The sequence below is a fragment of the Ovis aries genome, chromosome 5 (assembly GCF_016772045.2).
Source record: "Ovis aries strain OAR_USU_Benz2616 breed Rambouillet chromosome 5, ARS-UI_Ramb_v3.0, whole genome shotgun sequence".
NCBI lineage: Eukaryota > Metazoa > Chordata > Mammalia > Artiodactyla > Bovidae > Ovis > Ovis aries.
Genome location: NC_056058.1, coordinates 39743994 through 39764360, shown reverse-complemented (window position 1 = coordinate 39764360; position 20367 = coordinate 39743994). Strand labels below are relative to the sequence as shown.

Here is a 20367-nt window from a genome sequence, read left to right as displayed (position 1 = left end):
CAGAGTCAGGCTTTGCCTGGAGTATCAGCAGCAGTAACCCTCAAAACCACTAGATGACAGCATTGACCCACCAGTATGGGTCCCCTCAGGGCCTGAGGTAGGTCCTTTTCCAATTTGGGTAGTCATGGGACCTGTTCTCACTGCTGTAAAATGGATGTTGGGAAACGAGGACAAACACCTCCTCTAAGATTTGGACAGTTGCTCCGTGTTATGCTAAGGCTGCTCATGTGCCTGCATTGGGCTCAGAGCTCTTCCTAAGACTGGTAGCCACCATACACAGCAAGCACAAGGCCTGGAGGGGAACTTTTCTATAGAGACAAGGAGTACTGGAGAAGAAAAAGGACCTTAGGGGAGCAGGCGTTGTCATCAGGCTGCCTAACTGAGAAGCTGCTGAACAGATGGAGGGTTCCTTTACAGTCAACAGGGGATTTGGCTGCAGAGGTCAGGGATGACAGGACAGAGATACCAATAAAGCCAGGATATTTCAACACTGAGAGGTCACTGAGCACTCTGAAAATATTCTGAGACACAGGGCATACTCTGTCCCAGTTCACCAGTGAGTGCCCAGTTCAGATACAAGGCCTTAATGTCTCCATCTCCATCGGCAAGAGAGGGTGGTAAAGATCTCAAATGTTCCATTTCTCTGCCTATCTTATTCTCAGAAGAGCAAGACTGATGTGGTCTTAACAGCAATGAAGAGGTACATTTTAAGAGAACAAGTTTTCTCTGAAGAGCAGTTCCCTCATCCACTTAATAAACACTGAAGCTGAGAGGAAAGCAAGGAAATGGAGTCAAAGCTGAACAAATTACCCACAGGACTTCTGTCTTCTAGTACCTTGCTGGCAGATAAGCAGATGTATATACTTTTGGTCAAGGAGTCTGGACAAGGAGTCTTAGATGAGGGATCTGGCCAGAGGATACTCTGTGGATAGACGAGCTCTCTAGCGAAGGGTGTGAAGCTGATGCTGAGGGACAGATGGCATATGTGAAAAAAATATATGTAAATGATAGAATAGGCAGGATGGGTATTCCAAGTGCAAAGGATAAATAGGAGGCCCAGAGAGAAGGATGTTAGTGTCTTCCAGAAATTTGGGGAAGAAAATGAAGTTGATACTGGGTAAGTGGTGAGAGTTGAGGGGTAATGTCACTATGAAGGGGAGCATGGAAAAAGGCTCCAGGTAAAGAAAAGCTATAATTCACTGCATTTAGAAACTTCAGGTGTTATGCAATGTGAAGCTTTTCCCTGAATAAAACTCCCTACAGGCCTTGTGAAACAGCTACAGGTTGACTTGTTTATGAGGTATGTATCTGGTCCATGAAACATCACTGAATGAAGCCATTTCCTCTTTAATTCCTCTCCTCCCATTTTCTCTTAAATACATTCTAGTTAGACTGTTGTACCAATCCCTCCTCTGAGTCCACTTCCCAAATGCCACAATGACATTAACATTTCCAAATATAATGATTAATTTTCAGTATCTATCTTTCTTAAGCAATGGCTTGAGATGAGTACCATAGATTCCTCCACTTTGCTTAGAACCCTAGCTTCATTTGATTTATGGGATACCGCTTTTTCCACCCCTCCACCGCTTCTTCAGCAAATGCTGTTCTTTTGGTTATCTTTGTTGAAAAACAAGGTTGGTCAGAAGTGTCCCTGACTTGGTTTGTGCTGAGGCAGAGTAGCTGTTACTGAAGTTTGGGGATGCCGTGTTAACACTGATATGGTCTTCTCAACATACCACTAGCTGTGAAATCACCCACAAGGTAGTTAAGTAAATTCTGGGTCCCTTATATGCCACAGTATGTTGTGGGGATAAATGAATGAGTGAGTGTGTTTTATGTGAAAATTAATTGAATCATTGACAAGGTAATATTTCTAGTAATATAACACTGAAAAAATAAAATTGCATGTCTATCTTTAGTTCAGTTCAGTTCAGTCACTCAGTCGTGTCCGATTCTTTGTGACCCCATGAATTGCAGCATGCCAGGCCTCCCTGTCCATCACCAACTCCCGGAGTTCACTCAGACTCACGTCCATTGAGTCAGTGATGCCATCCAGCCATCTCATCCTTGGTCGTCCCCTTTTCCTCCTGCCCCAATCCCTCCCAGCATCAGAGTCTTTTCCAATGAGTCAACTCTTTGCCTAAGGTGGCCAAAGTACTGGAGTTTCAGCTTTAGCATCATTCCTTCCAAAGAAATCCCAGGGCTGATCTCTTTCAGAATGGACTGGTTAGATCTTCTTGCAGGCCAAGGGACTCTCAAGAGTCTTCTCCAACACCACAGTTCAAAAGCATCAATTCTTCGGCGCTCAGCCTTCTTCACAGTCCAACTCTCACATCCATACATGATCACAGGAGAAACCATAGCCTTGACTAGATGGACCTTAGTCGGCAAAGTAATGTATCTGCTTTTGGATATGCTATCTAGGTTGGTCATAACTTTTCTTCCAAGGAGTAAGCGTCTTTTAATTTCATGGCTGCAATCACCATCTGCAGTGATTTTGGAGCCCACAAAAATAAAGTCTGACACTGTTTCCACTGTTTCCCCATCTATTTCCCATGAAGGGATGGGACCAGATGCCATGATCTTCGTTTTCTGAATATTGAGCTTTAAGCTAACTTTTCACTCTCCTCTTTCACTTTCATCAAGATGCTTTTTAGTTCCTCTTCACTTTCTGCCATAAAGGTGGTGTCATCTGCATATCTGAGGTTGCTGATATTTCTCTTGGCAATCTTGATTCCAGCTTGTGCTTCTTCCAGCCCAGCATTTCTCATGATGTACTCTGCATAGAAGTTAAATAAGCAGGGTGACAATATACAGCCTTGACACACTCCTTTTCCTATTTGGAACCAGTCTGTTGTAATATACTAAAAATATTACATACTGATAAAAAAGTTGTATGTATTTTTTTTTAACCTGAAAAGAAGGTAGAAGACAACTTCTACAGTAATAGAATGGAGAAGGCCTTCATAAACAAAATAGGCATTTCCAAACCCAAAATAATTGACACCATAAAAATCTACACAACACAGAAAAATATAGGCATATGTTGAAATCTCACTTTTTGGAAAGACATTACATATATAATAAGATATTAATAATAATGGTACATAAATGAAATAAGTCAGACAGAAATGGAGTCAAAAAGTGTAATCTTTAATTGACTAATTCAGAGCTTAAGAAATACTCTAGAAGAGCAAACATGAAAGAACTAAATTAAAAGCTTTGGAAAGAATCTAAATCAAAATTTGTCAGAAAAATCCCAAGACATAACCTCGATTGAATTGATATGTTGGCGAAAACATGCAAAGTGTAGCTAATATTGGTGAGTAATTACATCAGGATATAAGTAGAAAAGATTTTTATCTAGGGATGGAGAATGACTCAAAGACATCAACAAAAGGAAATTCTCTCCAGCCCTGGTCCCAAGAAGCAATGGAAGAATTAACCATTTCCAGGATCTACAGTAGTTGAAGCTGCAGAGGGTAGGGCCATTGGTGAGACCTGGGCCTGAGCTGGAGGAACTTGGTCACTGCCAGTTGCAGCTGAGCAGAGAAGGTGTTGAAACAGTATTCAGACCTGAGTCTGCTGCTACCCTTCAATCTCCTCTGGAGTCTCTCACTGGCCAAACAATCCAGAAGGCAGAGGGACAAGTGACACACTCTGGTCACAGAGAGAAATAGAAGATAAGCCACGTATGAGGAACAGGATCAAAATGCCAACACAGTGGCGATGTATGAAACTGATCCTCTTTCTTTTCAGGCAGTGGGGTGCTAATTAGTCTAAATTCTAAATTAGAATTTCATAGCATGCAGATTAATATTTTGTATTACAACTCAAAAATCATCAATTATTTAAACGATTTACTTGGGATTCTGTCATCTGAAAGTAATATATGTGAAGAAAGGTACTTGTATGAGACAATTATTTTTCAAATAACAGTTACTATGATTGAACAATGGCATCACTAAGTCCATTATTAGGCTATTTAATTCAAAATTACTGACCGATCCATTTTTGGAATATGATCCAGTTCCATGCACTGAAGTAGTAAGACACTTGAAACAACTTACTGAGCTAAAAAAGCATAGGTGAAGTTGAAGGTGAAGTTGATCAGTTGTGTCTGACTCTTTGTGACCCTACAGACTGTGGCCTACCAGGCTTTTCCATCCGTGCGATTTTCCAGGCAAGAGTACTGGAGTGGGTTGCCATTTCCTTCTTCAGAGGATCTTCCCAACCCAGGGATCGAACCCAGGTCTCCCACATTGTAGGCATGTTGGAGGTCAATGTTTGATTTGTTTCCCTAAAAAGAAGTGTGAATTATAGTACTGCACATTCTTGGTCATGGCGTTAGATAGAGGTCTACATTTTCCAAAGACAGTGTCAAGCAGGACAGAAAACATTTTCACCTAAGAGGTGAAAATGCATGTCAGTTTTAATGTCTCTAATTATGCTTAATAAACCCCTTTCTTTTAGCCATTCTTAGAAAATGATTTAGATCATCTGTTTCTTCAGATTTCATTCTTTGAACACATTAAAGAAAGCAGAATATTTATGAAAATGATGCACACTTCTCTATTTAATCCAAGTTGGTTAATTCCTATATTGGGATGAAGAATTCCAATCATATTCCTTTATGTACTTTATAAGATGGAGAAGGCTGATGCCTTGTTAACATGGAATTTAAGTGATTCATTTGCCCTAAGTCTAAATGCTGTCATTATTATCATAAACACACGAATGAATAAAAAGTTTGAAAATTTCAGAAGACAGCTACCTATGTAGCATGATAAGTGAATGGATTTGAGTGCCAAAAGTTCTTCCATTTCAATTTTTAACTCTATATAAAAGAAATTTTGAGTGGTAACTTGTTCTCTGTCTAAGAATTATATTATATGTAATTGATATTTTTATGAAGAATTTTATCCGCTACATAGTTCTTACAAATTATTATTAGTAGAGATCTTGGAAAACTGTATTTCAGACACATTATCTAAAAAGATAATTTGATTTTCTGAAAATATACTTTTAAACACTTTTCTTCAGTTTGATAGAGGGAAAGAAATCTTAGGAAGACTATAATTTCACACCACATTTTGTTTTATTTTATCCCCTATGTTTATGTTGTAAATGGAGCTATCAAACATGTGGATTATTGTAGTTGAGCAAATTAAGGGGTGATGAATACACTTCTCAATTACTTTAAATTCAGAGTGCATATTTCACCCATTTGTTTTCACTACAACAGAAATATTGCAAACTTATTTTCTGAAATTGTTTCCCAAAACACTGGGAGATATTTCTTTTACAGCCATTAATTAATTGTATCAAGAGGAAAAAGGAATAGGCACTTTTGAAACCACAAGCTGGACATAGCCAGTTGGAAAGTGAGGATACATGCAACCATGTCTATTATGGCTTTATGCAGCAGGTTCAACAAGGCCCCTCTTACTCCAAATCTTCTCCATTGGGATTCTTCTGTTGTCAAAGCATAATCCATGCCACTTATTAATAGATAAACACGATTACCCCTTCATAGAGCACAGCCTTGTTGTGGCAAAGGGGCTTGTGTAATTCAGTGAAGCTAGGAGCCATGATGTGTAGAGTCACCCAAGGTGGATGGGATAGTTCTGAGAAAATGTAGTCTGCCAGAGGAGGGAATGGCAAACCACTCCAATGTTCTTGCCTTGAGAATCCCATGAACAGTATGAAAATGCAAAAAGATATGCCAATGGAAGATGAGATTCCTGCATCAGAAGATGCTCAATAAGATACTGGGGAATAGAGGAGAAATAGCTCCAGAAAGAATGAAGAGGCGAGGCCAAAGCAGAAATGACACTTAGCTATGGGTGTGTCTGGTGGTGAAAGTAAAGTCTGATGCAGTAAAGAATAATATTGCATAGGTACCTGGACTGGTAGGACCATGAATCAAGGTTAATTGGACATAGTCAAGCAGGAGATGGCAAGAGTGAACATCGACATTCTAGGAATCAGTGGATTAATAATGGATGGGAATGGGTGAATTTAGTTCAAATGACCATTATATTTACCACTGTGGTCAAGAATGCCCTAGAAGAAATGGAGTAGCCTTCATAGTCAAAAAAACAGTTTGAAAAGCAGTACTTGGGTGCGATCTCAAAAACAATAGAATGATCTCGGTTTATTTCCAAGGCAAATCATTCAACATCACAGCAATCCAAGTTTATGCACCAACGACTAACACTCGAGAAGCTGAGGTTGAAGAGTTCTATGAAGACCTCCAAGACCTTCTAGAGCTAATGCCAAAAAAAAGATGTTCTTTTTTCATCATAGAGGATTGGAATGCAAAAGTAGGAGGTCAAGAGATACCTGGAGAAACAAGTAAGCTTGACCTTGAGTACACAGTGAAATAGAACAAAGGCTAACAGAGTTTTGCCAAGAGAACACATTGGTCATAGAAAACACTCTCTTGAAACAACACAAGAGATAATTCTGCACATGAACATCACCAAATGATCAACACTGAAAGCAGACTGATTATATTCTTTGGAGCCAAAGATGGAGAATCTCTATACAGTCAGCAAAAACAAGACCTAGAGATGACTGTGCATATTGCTGACCCTGCTTGCTGCATCAGTGGTATTGCTGATCCTGAATGTTATGCCAGTTGTCTGATGTTCACACTGTCTGCACTATTTGCTGAACCCAGGGCAGGTAAGGTGTGAGTTAAGACGCTAGAAGAAGACTCAAGGAGCCAGGAACCGTAGGAACTGCAGACACGTTTATTCTCTCCTGGCTGACACAGCAGTTGTAGCAGCAGACACTCAATATTGTCTCGTCTTGTGGCTGACCCAAATGACACAGCTGTGTTACAGCAGTAATTCCCCCTCTTTCTAGGTGGAGCCCATATATCCCTACAGCATAAAGTAGCTTGTGACCAAGTGAGTACCTCGTGATGTGCATGCACAGTGATATAAATGATCTCAGCTGTTACATAGTTGTTCTCTATAAAATGTGGGATCAGAGAGCCTGAACATGCTATCTTGGCTAATTTGATCTTTCCCTACACTGAGGGATCTTTCCCCCAGGTCATGAGCTCCTTATTGCAAAATTCAGGCCTAAATTGAAGAAAGTAGAGAAAACCACTAGGCCATTCAGATATGACCTAAATCATATCCCTTATGATTATACAGTGGAGGTGACAAATAAATTCTTCTGGTTGATGGAGTGCCTGAAGAACTATGATGGAGGTTCATGACATTGTACAGGAGGTAGTGACCAAAATCATCCCAAAGAAAATGAAATGCAAGAAGGCAGAATGGTTTTCTGAGGAGGCTTTACAAATATTTGAGAAAAGAAGATAAGTGAAAAACAAGGGAGAAAGGGAAAGATATACCCATCTGAATACAGAGCTGCAGAGAATATCAAGGAGAAATAAGAAAACTTTATTAAGTGAACAATGCAAAGAAGTAGAGAGAAAAAAAAAAAAAGAATGGGAAAGTCTAGAGATCTCTTCAAGAAAATTGGAGATTGTGAGGGAAAATTTTGTGCAAGGAAAGGCGCAATAAGGGGCAAAAATTATAAGGACCTAATAAGCAGAAGAGATTAAGAATACACAGAAAAGCTATACAAAAAAGGTCTTCATGACCCAGATAGCCACGATGGTGTGGCCACTCACCCAGAGCCAGACATCCTAGAATGTGAAGTTAAGTGGGCTTTAGAAAGCATTACTACGTACAAAGCTAGTGGAAGTGATGGAATTCCTGCGGAGCTATTTCTAATCCTAAAAGATGATGCTGTTAAAGTGCTACACTGAATATAGCAGCAAATTTGGAAAATTCAGCAGTGGCCACCACAGGACTGGAAAAGGTCAGTTTTCATTCCAATCACAAAGAAGGGCAATGCTAAAGAATGTTCAAACTACCTTAAAATTGTACCTCGCACATGCTAGCGAGGTGTTGCTCAAAATCCTTCAAACTAGGCTTCAGCAGTTTGAGAACCAGCGACCTCCAGGTATACAAGCTGGGTGTAGAAAAGGCAGAGGAACCAGAGATTAAATTGCCAACATTCTCTAGATCATAGAGAAAGCAAGGAAATTTCAGGAAAACATCTACTTCTGCTTCACTGACAACAATAAAGCCTCTGACTGTGTGGACCACAACAAACTGCAAAATTCTTAAAAAGATACGACTACCAGACCACCTTATGTTTCTCCTGTGAAACCTAAAGTCAAGTCAAGAAGCAACAGCTAGAATCAGACATGCAACACTGAACTGGTTCAAAATTAGGAAAGGAGTATGTCAAGACTGTATAATTTAACCCTGCTTATTTAATTTGTATGCAGAGTACATTATGCAAAATGTCAGGTTGAATGAGTTACAAATTAGAACCACAATTTCCGGGAAAAATATCAACCACCTCAGGCATGCAGATGATACTATCTTAATGGCAGAACGTGAAGAGGAATTAAAGTGCCTCTTGATGAAGGTGAAAGAGGAGAGTGAAAAAGCTAGTTTAAAACTCACTACTCAAGAAACTAAGTTCATGGCATCTTTTCCCATCACTTCATGGCAAATAACAAGAGAAAAAGTGAAAACGGTGACCCATTTTATTTTCTTTTGCTCCAAAATCACTATGGATGGTGACTGCAACCATGAAATTAAAAGATGTTTGCTCCTTGGAAGAAAAGCTATGACAAACTCAGACAGTGTATTAAATAGCAGAGACATCACTTTGCCAACAAAGTTCATATGGTGAAAGCTATGGTTTTCTAGTAGTCATGTATGGATATGAGAAAAGTGAAAATGAAAGTTGATCAATTGTGTCTGACTTTTTGTGACTCCATGGACTATACAGTCTCTGGAATTCTCCAGGCCAGAATACTAGAGTGTGTAGCCTTTCCCTTCTCCAGGGGATCTTCCCAACCCAGGGGTCAAACCGAGGTCTCCTGCATTTTTTACCAGCTGAGCCACAAGGGAAATCCAAGAACACTGGAGTGGGTAGCCTACCTTTCTCCAGAGGATCTTCCCGACCCAGGAACTGAACCAGTGTCTTCTGCATTGCAGGCAGATTCTTTACCAACTGAGCTATCAGGGAAGCCCATGGATATGAATTGGATCATAAAGAAGGCTGAGCCCCCCAAATTGATATTTTCAAACTGTGGCACTTGAGAAGATTCTTGAGAGTCCCTTGGATTGTAAGGATATCAAACCAGAGAATCCTAAAGGAAATAAACTCTGAATATTCATTGGAGAGACTGATGCTGAAGCTGAAGCTCCAATACTTTGGCCACCTGGTGCAAAGAGCTGACTCATTGGGAAAGACCTTGATTCTGGGAAAGACTGAGGGCAAGAGGAAAAGGGAGTGACAGGATGAGATGCTTGGATAGCATCACCAACTCAATGGATTTGAGTTTGAATACACTCCAGGAGATAGTGAAGGACAGGGAATCCTGCGGTGCTGCAGTCCATGAGGTCAAAAAGAATCAGACATGACTTAGCAGCTGAATAATAGTAACAAAACACCATTCAGTTCTCATTCTCACTCACCTCATCTCCCCATCTCAATGTTAAACTTCCCAGTTGATTTCCATGGATTTAACATTTCACAAAAAATAATCTCATTGTTTGGTTGATGTTTGTAAAACTCTGGATCACAGAAGGTCAAGAAATTAGTCTATAAAGTAAGGCAGGAAAGGAGGAGCCATTGGAACACTTTCCTCTCCTGCTTGGTAAACTGTCTGACCTTTGTGCTCTTCTTTTTCTGTGTCCTTGAACAATCCCCTCCCTCTCTTCCAGTTGTTTATACTCATCTGAAGTTAACGTCTGGTCACCATTCAACACTGAATTCCAGGGGCTGCTCTCAACATTTTATTTTACCCAACTTACATGTCACAGATAGAACTGATATCTCTTTATGAGCTGTACCCATTCTTCATGAACATCAAAACACAGCAAATACTTTATAGCACCCATTTGTATGTGAAACTACAGCTACAGATCCAGATCCCTTGGGAACAGCAGCCATGTAGTATTTAGATTTTACTCTCATTTAGCTTTTATTTTGGATTATAATATAGTATAGGAAATATTCATTGAATAATTGAATAAATGAATGAGTTTGAAATTTGATATCCTGCCTCTTTTTGTGTAATAAATTACATACTTCAAAACTTGGTTCAGATGTCACCCCGTGGAGGAATCTTCTCTAAATCTTTCTGCCACTTTGAATTTATATATTTCCCTCTGTCCTTTATGCAATTCTGCATTCTAAACCTACTACTTGCAGAGAACAATTAACCTCCACTAAATGCCTTCAGAATTCACCCATGTGGAACAAAGCAGGCCCTATAATGTTGAGCAGAGACAGTATTATCTCAGTAATAATTAACCACATTAAAATGAGCATGTTTTCTTAGGTATTATGCCATTTACAATACCACGAAGCAGAAGACAAATTCAATAAAGGAGTGAGGATTAATACTTTAACTGTTTATGTGGAATGTTTATTTATTGAAAAGTAGCATGAATAAGAATAGTAAAAACCACATATCCTCTACTCAGAATCCCCAGTTGTTAATATTCTATAGTTTTTGTTTCATTATCTCCCACTTAATCAATTTCATAGCATCTTGTAACATTTTCCCTTCAAACATTGTTATTATGTGTTTCCAGAGAATATATATATTCATCTACAAAGTCATAGTGCAGTTATCAGGTTCAGTAAATAACATCAATACAGTATAACTGTATATTGCATTTTGAGTGGAGAAGGACTGGAAAATTGGAGAGTTTTCTCGTTCAAGGAAGGACTTCTCTAAAAAGGTGTGAAAATGAGATATCATAGTATAAAATTCTAAGCAGTGCTGTTGGCATAAGAATCTAAACTTATGAAATGTAAAGAGAAGGTAAAACACATTAATACAAAGTTTCTTACTTTATAATTTATTGAAAAACAATTCCCAAGTTCAAAATTTTCTTCAGAGCCCCTATAACATCCTTATTCCTTAGACTATAGATTAAAGGGTTTAGTACAGGAGTGAGTATGGTGTAGAAGACAGATACCATCATGTCCTTCTCAGGGGTGTGGTAGGAGTTGGGAAGCATATATGTGTATATGGCAGCCCCATAAAAGAGGATGACCACAGTTATGTGGGAGGAACAAGTCGCAAATGCCTTCTTCCGACCCTCTGCTGAGTTCATCCTGTGAATGGTGAGGAGAATAAAGTAATAAGAGCCTGAAATGATTGTCACAGGAATGAGGAGCATGAGGACACAACACAGGTACATGAAAATCTCATAGAGGGAGGTGTCTGAGCAGGAAAGCTTTAATATAGCAGGAACTTCACAGAAGAAATGATGGATCTCCCGGGATCTGCAGAAGGGGAAGGTCATGGTGATGGGAGTAAACAAGAAGCCATCCACTGAGCCCAGAAACCAGCAGCCAGATGCCAGGAAGAGACACACCTTGTGGTTCATGAGGACAGGGTAATGGAGAGGATGGCAAATGGCCATGTAGCGATCATAGGCCATAGAGGCTAGAAGGAAAAATTCTGAACCTGCTAGTGTCACATAGAGGAACATCTGAATCCCACATTCAGGGACGGAGATCTTATTCACACCTGTGATCTGGTCCACGAGCATCTTGGGCACAGTAACAGAAATGTACATCATGTCCATGAAAGACAACTGACTGATGAAAAAGTACATGGGGGTGTGGAGGTGAGCATCAGAATATATCAAAAAGATCAGAAAGATATTTCCAGACAAAGCCATCAGGAAAACCACAAAAATGACCACACAAAGGAGAGCAGGGTGTTGTGATTGACTGAAGATTCCCACCAGGGTGAAATCTGATCTTGCAGTGTAGCTGGTCATCCAGGTGATATTGTCCATGAGATTTCACCTAGACCACCAAGGAGAACTTTGAAGTTAATGGATTACTTATAGGAATCTACCAACTGAAATGAATGTTTACTGAGAGTGTGCACATATGTGTGTGTGTGTGTGTGTGTGTGTGTGTGTGTGTGTGTAAGTGTATGTGTGTACCACTCAGTTGTGCTAACAAGAGGAAATTCTATGACTCTGTAGATATGGAGTTTTAAAAGTATCTATAATTCTACAGATTACTAGAAAACTAGTAATTCACAACTGTTGGTCTAAAAAAATCCTAACTTATAGCTATGGTGCTGCATTTGAAGTTTATGACATCTGATGATGTAATGTCCTTTGTGGAGAAGAATGGAAATTTATGTAGTGTCTGGCCTATACAAACACAAAAAGTAAATTACTTTTTTTAGAAAAAGATATCACACTCTTCTAAAATGCTTTTTATAGAACTTGGAATTTTATTATCCCAGTTTAAGGATCCAACTGGGAGTTTTAAAACTCTTGGAGGTGTATTACATGTAAGAAAGATTTTAAAAGTTACTGAAATATAATTTAAAGACAATCTATACAAAGCATTTGAATCTCTTTTGTCTATAGGACTGGGTGATACTGTGAGGCACTGTGGTTATGTGGAGTGTACATATACATATAATTATGTATATATTTAAATTTTAAACAAATATATCTATGTGGTGTGTGCTGTCTATATAAATATAAATAAATATGGATAAATATATAATAGGTTTAAAAAATGTTATCCTGTTTAAGCAGAGCTTTATGTAGAAATCCATTTTATTTCTGTCTGGTACATGTGTTTCCAAGTTGAAAATTCATCTGCTTTAAAGGGTTACTGCCATCTATCAGACAAAATTTTGGTTATTTTCCCAAATGTTATCTGCTTTCATACACATCAATTAATTATTCTTGGAAACTGAGATGAAGAAAGAAACTGAACAACACTGTGATATTTCTTACACTAATTCATTGTTTCCTCTTCTATCTTGCTGCTTATAGCCAGCCTTGTACTAGTCATTGAACATGAACCAAAGGCAAATTAAACTTGATTAGGTTTAAGGAAATCATATTCATCTATTCAGGGGAAATATTATATAAATGTGATTTAAAGTATAATTTTAAAATAGCTACACAATAAACAAAAGGAAAAAGAGACAAAAAATATAATCTGATCTTTCTTAGGGAATAAGGAATAGCTTCTTACTCTACATTTTTCTCTTATAAAGATTAAATCTTTAAACTTCTCAATTTCAGACATGTAAAATGTTAAATTTCAAAAGCTATTGCCAATAAGAATGAAATATTGGTTCCTCTTTCTGAGAAGAGTTTAGAGCGTGTTATGATGCAGGGATATTTCAAGAATCATTTTCAAGTTTCAGATATACTTTGTAATAATTCCCAAGGCTAATTATAATATTAAACTTATTATCAGTTCTGAGTTCCAGAGTACTAAAGAAGTAGATAACACTACAAAAGATTTCTTGATTTCTTGATATCGATATAAATGTCTAGCAAACCTAGGATGCATTTCGTCAAAAATGTAACTTTTCTGTTAAGTTCTACCTTCAGTGGCAGAAGAAATCTGGTTCTGAGCAAAACTGAAATACCGTTAAATAAATTTCAAAACAATGCATACTGATCAAGTTTATATTTGTGATTAAAGGAATTCAAGGACTGGAGAAGTGGTCAATACACGTGAAGACCTTGAATCTATTTGCTAAGCAGATGGAGGGAGACCAAGGAGGGTACTTGCTGGGCTCTGAACAAATCTCTGCTGCACTTTGGTAAATGGGGAGGTCACTGTTATTAAACCACACTAACAACCCACCCAAGACACCAGACAGTGTTTCCTTCTCTGTCTGTATAGCAACTTTGTCCCTTATTCATTCTCAAATTATCTAATCTAATTCCTTGAACTTCATGTAAACTGTTTTGTGCATATTTAAATTGGGAAATTATTGCTAGTAGTGGTAGGATAATATATAACCTTTATATGAAGCTGACGGCATTCCAGGAATTGTTCCAACTCTTTACTACATTTGATCTTTCCTGATAGCCTGTGAGCCTACTTATTCATTTCACTTTCTCCTTTTAAGTTAAAAAGGTCAGGGTCTCAGGGTATCTGTTTAAACACTACACAACGAAGTTGAGTGAGAATCCTTGTCTTAGCTCAAGAGTTGAACTCACAGACTGTAATTCTGCCTCTTGTCTCTTGGGGACATAGTCTTTCCTCCATAGCAGACAATTTGGGTGGTGGGTCAGCCATTGTCAGTTTCATTAGGAAAGTGTAAATATGATTGAGGCATTTATTTGCAGTGTTTTCTAACCCTCAGAAAACATCCCTATTCAAAGTAAAATGAGTAGCTCTTACTTTGTAAAATTTTAGCATCAGAAAAATAAGTATATTTAACAACATAGGAAGAATATATATTACTTTCTCTACAAATAATTGAAAAACAAAGAACCACTCTCTAACATATTGCAGTAAATGCATGCTACATAAGGAGATTCAAAAAGATAAAGCACCTTTGCTTTTCTCCTTAAAAGTAGCTAGCTAAAAATAGGAAAAAATATCTTTAAAAACTAATAGAATGTATCAGAACAAGTCAAGAACAATCATTACCTTTAGCTCTTGCAGTTCTGTCTGCTTGTCTGGTTGAACCCAGCATTAAGTGATGTTGGTAGTTTCATCCAGATGAGATAATGTAGTATTCTAGGTGAGGTGTATGAAGAGAAATAGTGGAGTGACATCACCCCTGGTTATGCTATGCCCGTTTAGTAAGTGGTTGAAGGTTATCTTTTGATAAATACCTCTGAGACTATAAAAAGGAATGCAATTAAAAAATCTAAAGAAGCTAATAGGTCTGCCTATTGCACTTTTCTGAGTCTTGTTCCTCATGCATTTTTATAAACATCTTAAAAATTTTTTTTCAATCTTAATATATATTAGCACTTTAAACAGTATTAACAATAATCACAAATTTCAACAGCAGCAATAAATTATTAGATATGGAAGTATATGAGTTAGTTTCTAAGTAACCTTTTCATTAAAATGTATTTTCATATATGCATAAATTACATTTTTCCTCATTTAAATTCAAGCAAAATTTGTGAGAAAAATGTTTTTCATTTTTCATAGATTCAGATTTTAAAAATTTGTTTATTTTCAATTGAAGGATAATTGCTTTACAATATTGTGGTGGAATTTGCCAAATATCAACATGAATCAGCCACTGGTACATATATGTTCCCTCCCTCTTGAATCTCCCTCCCACCTCCAAGTCCCCACCTCTCTAGATAGTCACAGAGCCCTGGCTTGAGTTCCCTGAGTCATCTAGCAAATTCTCACTGGCTATCTACTTCACTAGGGTATTGTGTAGGTATCCATGCTACTCTTTCCATTCATCCCACCCTCTCCTTCTCACCCCCCACCCCCAGATCCATAAGTCAGTTCTTTATGTCTGCAACTTCATTCAGTTCAGTTCAGTTCAGTTGCTCAATCGTGTCCGACTCTTTGTGACTCCATTGCTGCTCTGCAAATATGTTCATCAATACCCTCCTTCTAGATTCCATGTATCAGTTCAGTTCAGTTCAGTCACTCAGTCATGTCTGACCCTGTGACCCCATGAATGTCAGGCATGTCAGGCCTCCCTGTCCATCACCAGCCCCTGGAGTTCACTCAAACTCATGTCCATTGAATCAGTGATGCCATCCAGTCATCTCATCCTCTGTTGTCCCCTTCTCTTCCTGCCCCCAATCCCTCCCAGCATTAGGGTCTTTTCCAATGAGTCAACTCTTCGCATGAAGTGGCCAAAGTATTGGAGTTTCAGCTTTAGCATTGGTCCTTCTAAAGAACACCCAGGACTGATCTCCTTCAGAATGGACTGGTTGGACCTCCTTGTAGCCCAAGGGACTCTCAAGAGTCTTTTCCAATACCACATTTCAAAAGCATCAATTCTTTGGCGCTCAGCCTTCTTTACAGTTGAACTCTCACATCCATACATGACCACTGGAAAAACCATAGCCTTGACTAGATGGACCTTTGTTGGCAAAGTAATATCTCTGCTTTTCAATATGCTATCTAGGTTGGTGTTAACTTTCCTTCCAAGGAGTAAGCATCTTTTAATTTCATGGCTGCAATCACCATCTGCAGTGACTCCATATATATGTATTAATATATGATATTTGTCTTTCTCTTTCTGACTTACTTCACTCTATATAATAGGCTCTAGGTCCATCTACCTTATTAGCACTGCCTCAAATGCATTCTTTTTATGGTTGAATAATATTCCATTGTGTATACGTACCACAGCTTTCTTATCCAATCATCTGTCAATGGACATCTAGGTTACTTACATGTCCTGTGTGTGTTAATCTCTCAGTCATGCCCAACTCTTTGTGACCCCATGGACTGTGGCCTGCCAGGCTTTTCTGTCTATGGGATTCTCCAGGCAAGAATACTAGAGTGGGTTGCCATTCTCTTCTCCAGAGGAATTTCCCAACCCAGGGATCAAACCCTGGTCACCTGCATCACAGGCAGGTTCTTTACTGTTTGAGCTACAGGGAAGCCCTGTTTACATGTCCTAGCTATTGTAAATATTGCTGTAATGAACATTGGGGTACATGTGTCTTTTTCAATTGTGGTTTTCTCAGGGTATATGGCCAGTAGTGGGGTTGTTGGGTCATATGGTAATTTTATTCCTAGTTTTTTAAGGAATCTCCATAATGTCTCCCAAAGTAGCTGTATCAATTTACATTCCCACCAACAATGCAAGATGGTTTCCTTTATTCCAGAGCCTCTCCAGCATGTAGTGTGTGTATAAAATCTCCAGCATGTAGATTTTCTGATGATGTCCATTCTGACCAGGGGGCTTCCCTGGTGGCTTAGTTGGTAAAGAATCCACCTGAAATGCAGGAGACCTGGATTTGATCCCTGGGTTGGGAAGATCCCTTTGAAAAGGGAAAGGCTACCCACTCCAGTATTCTGGACTGGAGAATTCCATGAACTATAGTCCTTGGGGTAACAAAGAGTCGGACATGACTGACTGACCTTCACTTCACATTCTGACCGGTGTGAGGTGATATTTCATTGTAGTTTTGATTAGCACTTCTTTAATAATGAGCAGTGTTGAACATCCTTTCATGTGTTTATTAGCCATCTGTATGTCTTTTTTGGAGTAATGTCTGTTTAAGTCTCTTCCCCACTTTTTGGTTGTGCTGTTGTTTCTCTGGTATTGAGGTTGTAGGGGCTGTTGTATCTTTTGGAAATTAATCCTTTGTCAGTTGTTTCATTTATTCTGAAGGTTGTCATTTCACTTTGTTTAGAGTTTCCGCAAACGATTTTAAGTTTAATTAGGCCCCATTTTTTAATTTTTGTTTTTATTTCCATTATTATAGGAGGTGGGTCATAGGGGATCTTGCTTTGATTTATGTCATTGAGAGTTCTGCCTGTGTTTTACACTAAGAGTTTTATAGCTTCTTGTCTTATATTTAGGTCTTTAATCAATTTTGATTTTATCTTTGTGTATGGTGTTAGGAAGTGTTCTAATTTCATTCTTTTTCAGGTAACTGTCCAGTTTTCCCAGCACCGCTTATTGAAGAGGCTATATAGATACACATTCTGAAATCACAGTTCAACTGATTTGTTAAAACAGTAGCACTACTTAGTACTATAGTCAAAAATGAGAGCAGATCCTTCACATCATTGTCTTGGTCACTCAATTAGATTACTGAATGCACACTTTCTTTTGTTCCTCATGTGGTATCAATGTTAGTTTAATGTTATATTTATTTTTTCAATGTTTCCAATTTCTTTTTAATTAAAAAATAGTTCCTAACTTTATCAAAATGTAATTTACATATTGCATCATGGAAGTTTAAGATGTATGTGATGATATATATTCCAAAATTTTTGTTGTTCAGTTGCTCAGTTCTGCCCAAATCTTTGCAGCCTCAGGGACTTCAGCACACTAGGCTTCTCTGTTCTTCACCATCTCCCAGAGTTTTCTCAAACTCATGCCCATTGAGTAGGAGATACCAACCAATCATCCTATCCTCTGTCATCCCTTTCTCCTTCTGTTTTCAATCTTTCCCAGCATCTGCATCATCTCAAATGTGTCAGCTCTTTGCATCAGGTGGCTAACATATTGGAGCGTCAGCTTCAGCATCAGTCTTCCCAATGAATATTCAGGCTTGATTTCCTTTAGGATTTACTGATTTGATCTTCTTACTGTCCAAGGAATTCTCAACAATCTTCTCCAGCACCACAGTTTGAAAGCATCAATTCTTCAGTGCTCAGCTTTCTTTATTGTGCAGCTCTCACATCTGTACATAACTACTAGAAAAACCATAGCTTTGACTATATGGACCATTGTAGGCAAAGTAATGTGTCTTCTTTTTAACACACTGTCTAGTTTTGTCATTGCTTTTCTCCCAAGGAGCAAGCATCTTTTAATTTCATGGCTGCAGTCACCATCTGCAGTGATTTTAGAGCCTAAGAAAATAAATACTGTCACTGTTTCCATTGTTTCCCCATCTATTTGCCATGAAGTGATGGGACCAGATGCCATGATCTTAGTTTTATGAATGTTGAGCTTTAAGCAAACTTTTTCACTCTCCTCGTTCACTTTCATCAAGAGGCTCTTTAGTTCCTCTTCACTTTCTGCCATAAAGGTGGTGTCATCTGCATATCTGAGGTTATTGATATTTCTCCCCACAATCTTGATTCCAGCTTGTGATTCATCCAGGCCAGAATTTCACATGGTGTATTTTGCATGTAAGTTAAATAAGCAGGGTGCAATATACAGCCTTGGTGTACTCTTTTCCCAATTTTGAACTAGTCACTTATTCTATGTCTGGTTCTTCCTGTTTCTAATTGACCTGCATACAGATTTCTCAGGAGACAGGTAAGGTTGTCTGTCCCAACTCTGAGAATTTTCCACAGTTTGCTATGATCCACACAGTCAAAGGCTCTAACATAGTCAGTGAAGTAGCAACAGATATTTTCCTGGAATTTCCTTGCTTTCTTTAAGATCCAATGAAACTTGCCAATTTGGTATCTGGCTCCTCTGCCTTTTATAAATCCAACTTGTACATTTGAAAATGCTCAGTTCACATACTTCTTAAGCCCACTTTGAAGGACTTTGAGCATAACTTTACTAGCACATGAAATGAATGCAATTATACTTTCTTTGGTATTGCCCTTCTTTGGCACTGGAATGAAAGCTTTCCTTTTCTAGTCCTGTGGGCTTCCCTGGTGGCTCAAATGGTAAAGAATTTGCCTGCAGTGCATGAGACCAGGGTTTGATACTCAGGTTGGGAAGATCTCATGGAGAATGGAATGGCTATCCACTTCAGTATTCTTGCCTGGAGAATCCCATGGACAGAGGAGCTGGTGTACTATAGTCCATGGATTCCAGTCTGATGTGACTGAGCAACTAATACTTTTGAACAGCACTTTAACAGTATCATCTTTCAGGATTTTATATAGCTCAGCTGGAATTTCATCACTTCCACTAACTTTGTTCATAGTACTGCTTCCTGTGATGGAGCAGGAGTGAGGCGGCTGTGACGGTACAGGAGAGTGGCCAAGAGGAGCTACCCCACGTTCAAGGTCAGGGGTGGTGGCTGCACTTTACTGAGCAGCCTGTGAAGAGATACTCCATGTCCAAGGTAAGAGAAACCCAAGTGAGAAGGTAGGCGCTGAGAGAGGCCATCAGAAGGCAGACAGACTGAAACCACAACCACAGACAACTAGCCAGTCTGATCACAAAGACCACAGCTTGTCTAACTCAATGAAACTAAGCCATGCCATGTGGGGCCACCCAAGATGGATGGGTCATGGTGGAGAGGTCTGACAGAATGTGGTCCACTGGAGAAGGGAATTGCAGATCACTTCAATATTCCTGCCTTGAAAATCCCATGAGCAGTATGAAAAGGCAAAAAGGTAGCACACTGAAAGATGAACTCCCCAGGTCAGAAGGTACCCGATATGCTATTGGAGATCAGTGGAGAAATAACTCCAGAAAGAATGAAGGGATGGAGCCAAAACAAAAACAACACCTTGTTGTGGGTGGGACTGGTGATAGAAGCAAGGTTAGATGCTGTAAAGAGCAATATTACATAGGAACATGGAATGTAAGGTCCATGAATTAAGGCAAATTGGAAGTGGTCAAACAGGAGATGACAAGAGTGAACAATGACATTCTAGGAGTCATCGAACTAAGATGGACTGGAATGGATGAATTTAACTCAGATGACCATTATATCTACTACTGTGGGCAGGAATCCCTCAGAAGAAATGGAGTAGCCATCATGGTGAACAGAAATGCAGTACTTGGATGGCAATCTCAAAAATGACAGAATGATCTCTGTTCATTTCCAAGTCAAACCATTCAATATTATGGTAATCTAAGTCTATGCCCCTACCAGTAATACTAAAGAAGCTGAAATTGAATGGCTCTATCAAGACCTACAAGACCTTCTA

At 38.8% G+C, this 20367-nt stretch overlaps 1 protein-coding gene across 1 annotated transcript; it reads right to left on the bottom strand.

Moving 5' to 3' along the window:
• Window positions 1–10922: 10922 nt before the first annotated feature.
• LOC101111094 (olfactory receptor 2T4-like) lies at window positions 10923–11873 on the bottom strand. The gene has a single exon (XM_004008750.2). It carries the CDS (start codon window positions 11871–11873, stop codon window positions 10923–10925), a length of 951 nt encoding a protein of 316 aa, XP_004008799.1.
• Between the last annotated feature and the right edge of the window lie 8494 nt (window positions 11874–20367).

Coding starts and splice junctions, on each gene's coding strand:
- LOC101111094 (XM_004008750.2), bottom strand. CDS start 11,873: ATGGACAATATCACCTGGATGACCAGCTACACTGCAAGATCAGATTTC.